Source organism: Oncorhynchus masou, chromosome 32 (genome assembly GCF_036934945.1).
Source record: "Oncorhynchus masou masou isolate Uvic2021 chromosome 32, UVic_Omas_1.1, whole genome shotgun sequence".
Taxonomy (NCBI): Eukaryota; Metazoa; Chordata; class Actinopteri; order Salmoniformes; family Salmonidae; genus Oncorhynchus; species Oncorhynchus masou.
In genome coordinates, this window is record NC_088243.1 from 35,162,660 (window position 1) to 35,177,718 (window position 15,059).

General features: G+C 51.0%; 1 protein-coding gene across 1 annotated transcript in view; it reads right to left on the reverse strand.

Annotated features, from left to right (window-relative positions):
• LOC135526011 (disks large-associated protein 2-like) overlaps nt 1–14,409 on the reverse strand; it is a 56,842-nt gene extending 42,433 nt beyond the window's left edge. The window contains exons 1-2 of the mRNA XM_064954029.1: nt 14,061–14,409; nt 13,258–13,997 (exon numbers count right to left, since the gene is read on the reverse strand). Of these exons, the coding sequence (XP_064810101.1) occupies nt 13,258–13,997; nt 14,061–14,346 (1,026 nt within the window). The 5' untranslated portion in view covers nt 14,347–14,409. The remainder of the gene's footprint in view (nt 1–13,257; nt 13,998–14,060) is intronic.
• Between the last annotated feature and the right edge of the window lie 650 nt (nt 14,410–15,059).

The following is a 15,059-nucleotide window of genomic DNA, read 5'->3' on the forward strand; positions in this document are numbered from 1 at the left end:
GTAATTGAACTAGGGTCTGTAGTGACACCTCTAGTACTGAGATGCAGTGCCTTAGACCGCTGCGCCACTCGGGAGCCCTCTAGACTGACTCATTGTTGTCTGTGATCAGGCCTGCCACCGTTGTGTCATCAGCAAACTTGACGATGGTGCTGGAGTCATGCGTGGTCACGCAGTTGTGGGTAAACAGGGAGTACAGGATGGGAATAAGCACACACCCCTGAGGAGTCCCAATGTTGAAGGTCAGCGGGCCGGCCCATCACGAAGTCCAGGATTCAGTTGCAGAGGGAGGGGTTCAGTCCCAGGGTCCCTAGCTTGGTGATGAGCTTGACTTACCAATGATCTGACAGTAGAGAGCTGGCTGTAGTCAATAGGGCTTGTGTGTTGAAAGTCATAAGGCATTGAAAGTCATAATATTATGATTCCAGAGTAAGGGGCTTGCAAAATGTGCCATGATGATGCCACACAAATAAGCAAAACTGGGCCACACACACATACCAAGGGAGATATCATTTTATACCCTTCAGATGACACACACGCTTGCACGCACGCACGCACACACACACCAACACACCAACACACACACACACACACGTTTGTTGTACTATCCTTGTGTGGTCCAAACAATTTATTCCCCTTAACCTAACTCTAACCTTAACCTTAACCCCTAACCCTAACTCCTATCCCTAATTCTAACCCTAAACCTAAAATAGCCTTTTTCCTTGTGGGAACCGGCAAAATGTCCCCACTTGTCTAAATTGTTCGTGTTTTACTACGCTTGTGAGGACGTCTGGTCCAAAACACACACACACTCATACACACACACACACATACAAACATTGCACGCTCACCAGAGTCGATGGGTTAATTAAGTCTTCGAGGAGTTTGATATTTTTAGACGTCTAATTAAGGAAGGAGCGCCAGAGGACAGCCACACACTGTGGTGAGATTTGTTTCATTTGGGATTTGCTAATAAACTAGATACACGGGTGGATCCCCCCCTGTGTAGAGACAACAAACCAGACATCTCCGTGTCTCCCATCCTAATGAATACACACACATCACAGGGCTGTTTGCATGGAGGAAGAGAACATACAAATCTACACAGTCAAGGTCCAAATGGTTCATGCTGCTTGCAACAAGATAGAATATCCTAGAACGTGTACTTAGTTATCTATGGGCAGAATGTAATGAATTTACTCAAGTGAGGAGAGCCACTACAAACTATACATGACGGCAAAACACGAGAGGCAGAAAAAGGACGCATCCTGAGATGTACAGTAGCTACAGTCCCTCTCCTCTCCCAGACTGTTTGGGCGTTCCCCTGTGTGTGGCCTCAGGCCTCAGCCCTGATCCTGTCCTAATAGGATAGACTATACATTCTAGATTCTAGTCCAGTTCTCCAGATAATGTGTGAATGACCTGTGCATTTCCAGCCCTGCGCTCTCAGCCTTGCTCCTGCCCCATAGTCCTCCCCAGGGGGATGGGCTGTAGGCTGTAGGCCCTGCTGCTGCTCCTGCCCCATAGTCCTCCCCAGGGGGATGGGCTGTAGGCTGTAGGCCCTGCTGCTGCTCCTGCCCCATAGGCCTCCCCAGGGGGATGCTAGTCCTCCCCAGGGGGATGGGCTGTAGGCTGTAGGCTGTAGACCCTGCTGCTGCTCCTGCCCCATAGTCCTCCCCAGGGGGATGGGCTGTAGGCTGTAGGCCCTGCTGCTGCTCCTGCCCCATAGTCCTCCCCAGGGGGATGGGCTGTAGGCTGTAGGCCCTGCTGCTGCTCCTGCCCCATAGTCCTCCCCAGGGGGATGGGCTGTAGGCTGTAGGCCCTGCTGCTGCTCCTGCCCCATAGTCCTCCCCAGGGGGATGGGCTGTAGGCTGTAGGCCCTGCTGCTGCTCCTGCCCCATAGTCCTCCCCAGGGGGATGGGCTGTAGGCTGTAGGCCCTGCTGCTGCTCCTGCCCCATAGTCCTCCCCAGGGGGATGGGCTGTAGGCTGTAGGCTGCTGCAGCTCCTGCCCCATAGGGGGGATGGGCTGCTGTAGGCCTGCTGCAGCTCCTGCCCCATAGTCCTCCCCAGGGGGATGGGCTGTAGGCTGTAGGCCTTGCTGCTCCTGCCCCATAGTCCTCCCCAGGGGGATGGGCTGTAGGCTGTAGGCCTTGCTGCAGCTCCTGCCCCAGGGGGATGGGCTGTAGGCTGTAGGCCCTGCTGCTGCTCCTGCCCCATAGTCCTCCCCAGGGGGATGGGCTGTAGGCTGTAGGCCCTGCTGCTGCTCCTGCCCCATAGGCCTCCCCAGGGGGATGGGCTGTGTAGGCTGCTGCAGGCTGTCCTCCCCAGGGGGATGGGCCCTGCTGCTGCTCCTGCCCCATAGGCCTCCCCAGGGGGATGGGCTGTAGGCTGTAGGCCCTGCTGCTGCTCCTGCCCCATAGGCCTCCCCAGGGGGATGGGCTGTAGGCTGTAGGCTGTAGACCTGCTGCTGCTCCTGCCCCATAGGCCTCCCCAGGGGGATGGGCTGTAGGCTGTAGGCCCTGCTGCTGCTCCTGCCCCATAGCCTCCCCAGGGGGATGCTGCTGCTCCTGCCCCATAGGCCTCCCCAGGGGGATGGGCTGTAGGCTGTAGGCTGTAGACCCTGCTGCTCCTGCCCCATAGGCCTCCCCAGGGGGATGGGCTGCTGTAGGCCCTGCTGCTGCTCCTGCCCCATAGGCCTCCCCATGGGCTGAGGCTGTAGGCCCTGGGGCTGTAGGCCCTGCTGGGCTCCTGCCCCATAGGCCTCCCCAGGGGGATGGGCTGTAGGCCCTGCTGCTGCACCTGCCCCATAGGCCTCCCCAGGGGGATGGGCTGTAGGCTGTAGGCTGTAGGCCCTGCTGCTGCTCCTGCCCCATAGGCCTCCCCAGGGGGATGGGCTGTAGGCTGTAGGCTGTAGACCTGCTGCTGCTCCTGCCCCATAGGCCTCCCCAGGGGGATGGGCTGTAGGCTGTAGGCTGTAGGCCCTGCTGCTGCTCCTGCCCCATAGGCCTCCCCAGGGGGATGGGCTGTAGGCTGTAGGCCCTGCTGCTGCTCCTGCCCCATAGGCCTCCCCAGGGGGATGGGCTGTAGGCTGTAGGCCCTGCTGCTGCTCCTGCCCCATAGGCCTCCCCAGGGGGATGGGCTGTAGGCTGTAGGCCCTGCTGCTGCTCCTGCCCCATAGGCCTCCCCAGGGGGATGGGCTGTAGGCTGTAGGCCCTGCTGCTGCTCTGCCCCATAGGCCTCCCCAGGGGGATGGGCTGTGCTGCTCCTGCCCCATAGGCTGTAGGCCCTGCTGCTGCTCCTGCCCCATAGGCCTCCCCAGGGGGATGGGCTGTAGGCTGTAGGCCTCCCCAGGGGATGGGCTGTAGGCTGTAGGCCCTGCTGCTGCTCCTGCCCCATAGGCCTCCCCAGGGGGATGGGCTGTAGGCTGTAGGCTGTAGGCCCTGCTGCTGCTCCTGCCCCATAGGCCTCCCCAGGGGGATGGGCTGTAGGCTGTAGGCCCTGCTGCTGCTCCTGCCCTCCCCAGGGGGATGGGCTGTAGGCTGTAGGCCCTGCTGCTGCTCCTGCCCCATAGGCCTCCCCAGGGGGATGGGCTGTAGGCTGTAGGCTGTAGGCCCTGCTGCTGCTCCTGCCCCATAGGCCTCCCCAGGGGGATGGGCTCCTGCCCCATAGGCCTCCCCAGGGGGATGGGCTATAGGCTGTAGGCCCTGCTGCTGCTCCTGCCCCATAGGCCTCCCCAGGGGGATGGGCTGCTGCTCTGCCCCATATAGGCCTCCCCAGGGGGATGGGCTATAGGCTGTAGGCCCTGCTGCTGCTCCTGCCCCATAGGCCTCCCCAGGGGGATGGGCTGTAGGCTGTAGGCCCTGCTGCTGCTCCTGCCCCATAGGCCTCCCCAGGGGGATGGGCTGTAGGCCCTGCTGCTGCTCCTGCCCCATAGGCCTCCCCAGGGGGATGGGCTATAGGCTGTAGGCCCTGCTGCTGCTCCTGCCCCATAGGCCTCCCCAGGGGGATGGGCTGTAGGCTGTAGGCTGTAGGCCCTGCTGCTGCTCCTGCCCCATAGGCCTCCCCAGGGGGATGGGCTGTAGGCTGTAGGCCCTGCTGCTGCTCCTGCCCCATAGGCCTCCCCAGGGGGATGGGCTGTAGGCTGTAGGCCCTGCTGCTGCTGCCCCATAGGCTGGGGGATGGGCTATAGGCTGTAGGCCCTGCTCCTGCCCCATAGGCCTCCCCAGGGGGATGGGCTGTAGGCCCTGCTGCTGCTCCTGCCCCATAGTCCTCCCCAGGGGGATGGGCTGTAGGCTGTAGGCCCTGCTGCTGCTCCTGCCCCATAGGCCTCCCCAGGGGGATGGGCTATAGGCTGTAGGCTGTTGGCCCTGCTGCTGCTCCTGCCCCATAGGCCTCCCCAGGGGGATGGGCTGTAGGCCCTGCTGCTGCTCCTGCCCCATAGTCCTCCCCAGGGGGATGGGCTGTATGGGCCCTGCTGCTGCTCCTGCCCCATAGGCCTCCCCAGGGGATGGGCTGTAGGCCCTGCTGCTGCTCCTGCCCCATAGGCCCTGCTGCTGCTCCTGCCCCATAGGCCTCCCCAGGGGGATGGGCTGTAGGCCCTGCTGCTGCTCCTGCCCCATAGTCCTCCCCAGGGGGATGGGCTGTAGGCTGTAGGCCCTGCTGCTGCTCCTGCCCCATAGGCCTCCCCAGGGGGATGGGCTGTAGGCTGTAGGCCCTGCTGCTGCTCCTGCAGTGCATTTCATTGATTAACTCTGCAGCTCCGTTCCACTCAGGTCATCTCCCGCGAGGAACACAAGTCAGCGCCATTAAAACAGGACCCAGCCAGAGTAGAAAGGGGGATAGACCTGGCTTCCCTGGCGCGACGTCGCTAAACAACTCAATCAGTGATAATCCCTCCCCGCTCCATCATGTCTCCAGAGAGGATTGTGGGAAGAGAATGATTCAGTGTGTTTTAGCGAGGGGTGTTATTTATGTCTTTATCTCTGCCCCCCCCCCCCCCCCCCCCCCCCCCCCCCCCCCTCCGTTCTGACTCTCTCTCTCACACTACCTCGCTCTACCTCTCTCTTTCTTGGTCTGGGTTATGTATTGGATGGTCCTGGGTCTGGGTCTCACTGCCTGCCTGGTAGGCTGCAGCTAATGGTCTTCTCTCCCATCATAAGGTTGTTGGACTCCGTTGTCAGGGCAAAGAAGGCTGGGGACTCTATACTTCACTACCTCAGAAAAAAACATAATAATCACATTTACACAAGTATTCAGACAGTACTTTTTTTTCACTCAGTACTTTGTTGAAGCACCTTTGGCAGAGATTACAGCCTTGAGTCTTCTTGGGTATGACACTACAAGCTTGGCACACCTGTATTTGGGGAGTTTCTCCCATTCTTCGCTGCAGATCCTCTCAAGCTCTGTCAGGTTGGATGGGGAGTGTCGCTGCACAGCTATTTTCAGGTCTCTCCCGAGATTTCGGTCAGGTTATAGTCTAGGCTCTGGCATTGTCTTGGCTGTGTGCTTAGGGTCTTTGTCCCGTTTGAAGGTGAACCTTCGCCCCAGTCTGAGGTCCTGAGCGCTCTGGAGCAGGTTTTCATCAAGGATCTCTCTGTACTTTAATCCGTTCATCTTTCCCTTGATCCTGACTAGTCTCCCAGTCCCTGCTGCTGAAAACATCCCCACAGAATGATGCTGCCACCAACATGCTTCACCGTAGGGATGGTGCCAGGTTTCCTCCAGATGTAACACTTGGCATTCAGGCCACAGAGTTCAATCTTATTTTCATCAGACCTGAGAATCTTGTTTCTCATGGTCTGAGAGTCCTTTACATGCCTTTTGGCAAACTCCAAGCAGCTGTCATGTTCCTTTTACTGAGTGGCCATCTGGCAACTATACCATATTGGCCTGATTGGTAGAGTGCTGCAGAGATGGTTGTCCTTCTGGAAGGTTCTCTCATCTCCACAGAGGGACTCTGGTTCTCTGTCAGAGTGACCATCAGGTTCTAGGTCACCTCCCTGACCAAGGCCCTTCTCCACCGATTGCTCAGTTTGGCTGGGTGGCCAACTCTAGGAAGAGTCTGGGTGGTTCCAAACTTCTTCCATTTAAGAATGATAGAGGCCATTGTGCTCTTGGGGACCTTCAATGCTGCCAATTTTTTTTGGTACCCTTACTGAGATCTTTGCCTCGACACAATCCTATCTTGGAGATCTACCAACAATTCCTTCAACCTGTCTTGGTTTTTATTCTGACATGAACTGTGGGACTTTATATAGACAGGTGTGTGCCTTTCCAAACCATCAAGTTGTAGAAACATCACAAGGATGAACAATAGAAACAGGATGCACCTGAGCTCAATTTAGAGTCTCATAGCAAAGGGTCTGAATACATATGTAAATAATGTATTTCAGTTTTTGTATTTTGAATAATTTTGCAAAAAATTAAAAAAAACTGTTTTCGCTTTGTCATTAAAATCAATTTTAGAACAAGATTGTAACGTAACAAAATGTGGAAAAGGGGAAGGGGTCTGAATACTTTCTGAATGCACTTTATTATTTATTTATTTACCTATGCCGTCCTTTGAGTGTAAGGCTTTTGAGTGAGGCTACAGCCCATCTCTGATGATGTGGGTTTATTGTGTCTATCTGGTTCACCCTCACAGAGAGAGAGACTGTGGTTTCTGCAGTGCTGCAACTTTACTCTGACTTTAATCACAGGCTTTCTCACTCTGAACCATCCACCTTTGGCAAGTTAACATGGCAGTTCATTGGTTTATTAAATCCTGCCGCATTGCCTTATCAGCAAAACTATCAAAGCCTAATCCTTGCTTTGTACTCTTCTGGAAGGAAAAGAGAGTTGTGTTAAATGGTGAAAGTGAATTAATCAAGGCTAAGACAAACCGTAAACAAAGATATTGTGTTGTGGCATTTTGGCCGAGCAGTGTGCCAAGAGCAGCAGTCGGTAGTAAATCTGAATCTTGGTCAGGTGAGCTGGTCACGTCCAGGGCTTAATTGCATTGTCACTGTCACCTTACTGCATCTAAATCAAACCTGCTGTTCCTCCCCAACAGGTACTAACGAGGGCCTCTGTGTGTGTTTGTGTGTGCGTGTGTGTGTGTGTGTGTGTGTGTGTGGGTTCATGGCAGGGTAATTGGGACTAATTTGTGTAATCAGTCTGCCAGAGAGAGAGAGCGATGGTTGATGCCACATATGATTCCCAACATTTGGAATTTCAGGAAGAAGCCAACTGTACTCTATCTCTGTCCTGTCCTATGCTCACTAACAAGCTGCAAAATCAGCTGGGCTAGACAATCTGGACCCTCTCTTTCTGAAATGATCCGCCGAAATTGTTGTAACCCCTATTACTAGCCTGTTCAACCTCTCTTTTGTATCGTCTGAAATCCCCAAAGATTGGAAACCTGCCGCGGTCATCTCCCTCTTCAAAGGGGGAGACACTCTAGACTCAAACTGTTATAAATGAATATCCATCCTACCCTGCCTTTCTAAAATCTTCGAAAGCCAAGTTAACAAACAGATCACCGACCATTTCTAATCCCACCGTACCTTCTCCACTATGCAATCTGGTTTCCGAGCTGGTCATGGGTGCACCTCAGCCACGCTCAAGGTCCTAAATGATATCATAACCGCCATCGGAAAAATAGAGTACTGTGCAGCCGTCTTCGTCGACCTGGCCAAGGCTTTAGACTCTGTCAATCACCGCATTTTTATCGGCAGACTCAAGTTTGCGGACGACACTACAGTGGTAGGCTTGATTACCAACAGAGACGAGACGGCCTACAGGGAGGAGGTGAGGGCCCTCGGAGTGTGGTGTCAGGAAAATAACCTCACACTCAACGTCAACAAAACTAAGGAGATGATTGTGGACTTCAGGAAAAAGCAGAGGGAGCACCCCCTTATCCACATCGATGGGACAGTAGTGGAGAGGGTAGTAAGTTTTAAGTTCCTCGGCGTACACATCACAGACAAACTGAATTGGTCCACCCACACAGACAGCGTGGTGAAGAAGGCGCAGCAGCGCCTCTTCAACCTCAGGAGGCTGAAGAAATTCAGCTTGTCACCAAAAGCACTCACAAACTTCTACAGATGCACAATCGAGAGCATCCTGTCGGGCTGTATCACCGCCTGTTACGGCAACAGCTCCGCCCACAACCGTAAGGCTCTCCAGAGGGTAGTGAGGTCGGCACAACGCATCACCGGGGGCAAACTACCTGCCCTCCTGGACACCTACACCACCCGATGTCACAGGAAGGCCATAAAGATCATCAAGGACAACAACCACCCGAGCCACTGCCTGTTCACCCCGCTATCATCCAGAAGGCGAGGTCAGTACAGGTGCATCAAAGCAGGGACTGAGAGACTGAAAAACAGCTTTTATCTCAAGGCCATCAGACTGTTAAACAGCCACCACTAACATTGAGTGGCTGCTGCCAACACACTGACTCAACTCCAGCCACTTTAATAATGGGAATTGATGGAAAATATATCACTAGCCACTTTAAACAATGCTACTTAATATAATGTTTACATACCCTACATTACTCATCTCATATGTATATGTATATACTGTACTCTATATCATCCACTGCATCTTTATGTAATACATGTATCACTGGCCACTTTAAACTATGCCACTTTGTTTACATACCCTACATTTCTCATCTCATATCTATATACTGTACTCGATACCATCTACTGCATCTTGCCTATGCCGTTCTATACCATCACTCATTCATATATCTTTATGTACATATTCTTTATCCCTTTACACTTGTGTGTATAAGGTAGTAGTTTTGGAATTGTTAGGTTAGATTACTCGTTGGTTATTACTGCATTGTCGGAACTAGAAGCACAAGCATTTGGCTACACTCGCATTAACATCTGCTAACCATGTGTATGTAACAAATAAATGTGATTTTGATTTGACTGCCTCGCCTGGTTCACCAACTACTTCTCAGATAGAGTTCAGTGTGTCAAATCGGAGGGTCTATTGTCCGGACCTCTGGCAGTCTCTATGGGGGTACCACAGGGTTCAATTCTCAGGCAGACCCTTTTATCTGTATATATCAATCATGTTGCTCTTGCTGTTGGTGATTCTCTGATCCACCTCTACGCAGATGACACCATTCTGCAGACATCTTGCCCTTCTTTGGACACTATGCTAACAAACCTCCAGATGAGCTTCAATGCCATACAACACTCCTTCCTTAGCTTCCAACTGCTTTTAAATGCTAGTAAAACTAAATGCATGCTCTTCAACTGATTGCTGCCTGCACCCGCCCGCCCGACTAGCATCACTACTCTGGACGGTTCTGACTTAGAATATGTGGACAACTACAAATACCTAGGTGTCTGGTTAGCCTGTAAACTCTCCTTCCAGACTCACATTAAGCATCTCCAATCCAAAATGAAATCTAGAATTGGCTTCCTATTTTGCAACAAAGCCTCCTTCACTTATGCTGCCAAACATATCCCCGTAAAACTGATTATCCTACCGATCCTTGACTTCGGCGATGTCATTTACAAAATAGCCTCAAACTCTACTCAGCAAACTGGATGTAGTCTATCACAGTGTCATCCGTTTTGTCCATATACTGTACTACCCACCACTGCGACCTGTTGTTGGCTGGCCCTCACTATATATTCGTCGCCAAACCCACCGGCTCCAGGTCATCTATAAGTCTTTGCTAGGTAAAGGCCCACCTTATCTCAGCTCACTGGTCACCATAGCAACACCCACCCATAGCACGGGCTCCAGCAGGTATATTTCACTGGTCATCCCCAAAGCCAACACTTCCTTTGGTCGCCTTATTATTATTTTGATGACATTGCTGTGACAGTCAAAAGTAAATGTATTGTTGTGTTAGAAGATGGTACAGGTGTGGTATGGAGATCAAAGGGAAAACCCCTACCAACTTGAAGTTCACCTGAACACCACAAAGAAGCATTCAAACAATTAAAGGAAAAAGACAAAGTGAGACAGCCACCAGCTAGCTGCACGTAGACAATGCAAACGGCAACCTCTTCCCGAGGACAACAGACTTTAACAGTGTGCTTTAGACCTGGGTGAAAGTAGATACCATTTTTTCCCCCGGTATGGCATTTTAGTGTGTTACTATTTCATTTTTAAAATTTCCTTTCTTACATTGTTGGGAAAGGGTTCGTAAGTAAGCATTTCACAGTAAAGTCTACACCTGTTGTATTCGTTGCATGTGACAAATAACATTTGAATTGATGTTCCTATATGTGAAAATGTGTGAAAAAATGTGTGGGCCTAGCAGTAAAGCCATGTCATTTAACTGTAAAAATGTATTACCTTTAAATGTGGCACGGACACAACTGTCACACCCTGACCATAGTTTGCTTTGTATGTTTCTATGTTTTGGTTGGTCAGGGTGTGATCTGAGTGGGCATTCTATGTTGGATGTCTTGTTTGTCTATTTCTATGTCTGGCCTGATATGGTTCTCAATCAGAGGCAGGTGTTAGTCATTGTCTCTGATTGGGGACCATATTTAGGTAGCCTGGGTTTCACTGTGTGTTTGTGGGTGATTGTTCCTGTCTCTGTGTTTGTTGTCACTAGATAGGCTGTATAGGTTTTCACACATTTATTGTTTTGTTAGTTATTTCATGTCTAGTTCCTTTTATTAAAGAACATGAATAACCACCACGCTGCATTTTGGTCTGCTACCTGTACATGTTCATCCACTCTAAAATAATTCCAGCATCTAAAACAGTGCACTTTGCACCTGTCATTTGATGAATGAAAATGGGCATCTATTAAAATACCAAGAAGTGTAATGACATTCGTTGATTGTCATTAGGCAAACTTGTAGCCTGAATTGATTGCTGTATCCACTGGTGTCCGTGCACGTCTTGGTCCCGACTAGTGATCTCTACTTTCTCAAAATGTTTGTGTTCCCCTCGAACCACACCGCAGCATTTTGGTATACACCTCATTTTGGTATACACCGCATTTTGGTATACACAGCATTTTGGTATACACAGCATTTTGGTATACACCGCATTTTGGTATACACAGCATTTTGGTATACACAGCATTTTGGTATACACCGCATTTTGGTATACACAGCATTTTGGTATACACAGCATTTTGGTATACACCGCATTTTGGTATACACCGCATTTTGGTATACACAGCATTTTGGTATAGCCTCCCACGCATAGGCCACATCCTGTTCCTAACACTGAAATAAAATAAAAACAAAATATAAATGTTTCTTTCAAACCAAAACGGAATAAAAACTAGTAACTCGAGTCTGCAAACTAACTGAAACTAAACCGAATTTCTAATAAAAGTTTTTGAAAAATTATTTTAAAAAAATAATTAAAAACACAAAAATATAATACCCTTGCCGGCACATCAAACCATAAGGAGTGCCACAAACACCTCACCTCCCACAACAACAAACAACAACAACTATCTTTATAGGGAAAGGAAAACCAGATGCATAGTCAGTTGCACAACTGAATGCCTTCCAACTGAAATTTGTCTTCCTCATTTAATCTATAGGATTGCACCCTAAAACCGAAATAGGAAAACAAAGCAGAACAGCAACAGGATGTTGCCTAAAGTTATAGTAATGTTCTTGTATAACAACTCAATCTGCCTGACTCACCGCTCCTGTTGATAAGGAAAGAGAGAGAGATAGAGACAGACAGTGAGACAGACAGCCAGTCAGCCAGCCAGCCAGCCAGCCAGAGACCAGAATAGTCTGTTTATTTCCCCCTGTCTCCCTGGTAGCTAGCTCACCTCTGAGAGAGGGCACCAATCCCCAGGGGAAATGCGTCACCCGTGGCCGATTGACAACCGAGACTCAAAATAGCCCTGCGGCAGAGAACCAATAGAATGGGCCAGGCTATTTATAGAACAATCAACGTGTTTATGGGCGTTCAGACACCCCATTTAATGAACAGATGAAGAATACATTACCGTCTCCTATCATCATTGTCTCAGAGAGAGCTTAGTACACTTAGAGAGATAAGAGAGTAGAGGCCCCAACGTTGCTTGGAGTTCATCACCTTTAAAAGTGCTTTATGTACAGTTGCTTGGAATTAGTCACAGACCACAAGCTCCTGTTTTTCTGTTTACGTCAGCTAATAGTCAGACACAATGCCGGACTCCCCATTAGAATGGTGGGTGGGTTGAGTAATGTACCTCTTGTCCATTTAAGACAGCATCTAACATTTCCACCACCTTCCACTTCATGGAGTGTCCCTGAGGAGTGTTTCTCTGAGTGTTGAGGAGTTCACGTGGTTTTAGCTCCAGGCAGTAGCCCACTCAATGTTCCCTGAGATTATCAGCAGATCATACCTCATGGGTTGCATGTTTACTGTAAAACATGTACTTTTCATTGTCTTAAGAGCTTTGATATTGATTCATCATACACAAATACCATTGTTTGATATACATAGTTATTTCAGAGTGCAGTTGGTAAGGGACTTGCCATTACCAAACAAATGGCCTACCCTTTACTACAACAACCCCAACATAAAACCCCTGGACCATCAACTACAAAAATGCTGATTCCCTTTGAATTGATCTTAATGCCGTTCACCACAATCCACCAGGGTTTCCCACCAAGCGGATCCTGGCCATGAACTAAGTGCTCTCACACACCGATACAGACCAACTGACAGCTTGGAGAAACAGCACGACAACAAGCTCAAATCGGCATTGATCCCGAGTCTTTTCTTTGCACTCCCGACTTGTCACTGGTGTCATTCATTGATACAGTAATTGATTTGCTCCCACTGTGCCGTCCCTTTCACTGCTACCACCCTGCTGATCCCCTGACAGGTGATTCATATCCTGGACAGGGAAATACAAGTGATTAAATCTCAGAACTATCAGAAGTCCAGCTGAGACAAACAACATCATAGTAACTATCTGGACTCTACTCTCTATTGAATATAAGCCGCTGATAGAATGGAAGGCCATGTTAACGGCAGGCTTACTGAGATGAGTGCTAATCAACGAGCCTCATTGTTTGCAGTGTTTCTGAGTGTTAGCATGTAGCCTAGCTAGTCTTCGGTTCTACACTGACTGCTAATGACAATACAACCTCTCTTCAATAGCTTCTCTAAATCAGCCTACCAGCGGACCTATGTCTGTCCGTACTGTACATATCTGTCTGCTTCTCTGCCAATCCCATCCATCTCTCTGCCTATCTATAACATTACTGTGGTTCCAGCAACATGGCTCCAGCAACGGACATATTAGGATTATATGAGTGACTCACCTGTAGATAGTGGCAGGGCCTGAGGTTGGGCTTGAGGTCTGTGGGCATCATGGGTTTCTCCAGGTTTAGGGAAGACTTCCTGTAGGCCTCCTTGGCCTGGCTGACGGTCAGCGTTGACCAGGAGCTCCTCTTCATGAACTTCCCTTCAGGAGCCATGGCCACGCTCTCACACGCGGAACACTTCACATCGTTGTTGCTCTTGGAGGTCTTGAGCGACAGGTCCCCGTAGTGGCTGTGGACAGAGTCGGGGTAGCAGTGGCTGATGTGGTCCACCTGTTGGCGGGACATGACGCTGGGCGTCCGGTACGTACTGTCACTGTCCAGGTTATCGTCCGAGCTCCACCAGCCCGCCACCCCGGAGCGCTGCTTCCCGCTGCTGTCTGATGACTTACGCTCTTTGCTCTTGCTGCGCTTGCTGTGTTTGTGGTGTCCATGGTGGTTGGGATGGTGGTGGTGGGAGCCTTCCCGGTGCGAGTCCCCCTTGGTGCCGTTCATCTTGGACGAGCCCTCCAGGGAGTGGGACTTGGTGAAGAGCTTCTGGACAGAGTGGACCAGGTGTCGGATCCTCCCGGGGCTCTCGTTGCGCTGCTCCGTGGTGGTGGTGTGCGTCTTCTGGTACTGCAGTGTGTGGAAGCCGTCGCGATGTAACGGAAGTTGCTTCTCAAACTGGTCCAGCAGGTTGGCCGGGATTCTGTTCATTTTACCGCTGCCGCCGTGCGACGAGCCACACTCGTCTCGATCTCGATCCCGTGATCCACCACCACCACCTCCTCCACCACCACCACTGTCCCGTGACCCGCTGCCGTCGTGGTGGGAACTGTAATGCATCCTGGGAAAGGTGCTGCTGGAGATGGAGTGGTCTGTGTTGGCCATGGAGACGGAGACGGGCATTGCCATGCACTCAGAGTGGATGGAGCTATGGGGAGAGCAGCGGCGGTGCTCCATGGGACAGCTCTCTGTGGGGCTAAGGAGGTAAGAGGGGGTGCGGGAGTCATGGTGGTCCAGGGAGTGTTCGCAGTCGGCCAGGCCGCAGGTGTGAGCCGAGGTGATCTGGAGCTGGCTGGGCCGCCCGCCCGATAGAGCCTTCATGTTCCTGGGTGGAGGAGGGGAGTTGCTTTCTTCATCGAAGTGCTGAGAGGGAGACCATGAATACTGCTGGTCTGTGTTTGTGTGTGTGTGTGTGTTTGTGTGTGTGTGTGTGTTTGTGTGAGAGAGAGAGCGAGAGAGAGAGAGAGAGAGAGAGAGAGAGAGAGAGAAAGACACATTATCAAATAAGCCGCTTATCAAATGTCATTGTCACTACAGCAGCACATTGTCCTCAGTCACCCAGAACAACAAGGTGGAAAAAGAGAAAGTATGATCACAAAATGGCACAGTCCCACAGAGCTCAGGCCTCTTATTCCCAACTCCCTCCCTCCCCTGTCTGTCTGTTGGTGCCAGGCTGCGAGGCGAGGGAAGGTGAGGGGGACAGGTAGCAGCTAGCATTGCCATTTATCCAAGGCAAAGTGAAATAATAGCCTATCATTCTGGAGCGGCGATGTCATCCGTCAAAGCCCTGACGAGAGCACTTTGAGGTGCATCAGTGCACGGCCCCCACCGCGGCCGCATCACTAGATTAAAACCACATTCTCTTTGATCTGTCACCAAAGGCGGACATCCCAGCCCACCTCGCCACCGCATTTAACTTAATCAGAGGACAGCTTTTCTCTATTTAGACAACCCAACACCATTATTTCACTCTAATTGCACTTGCCCTCCACTTGAATAAAACATAGACAAAAGGGTCACAAGACAAAGACAGT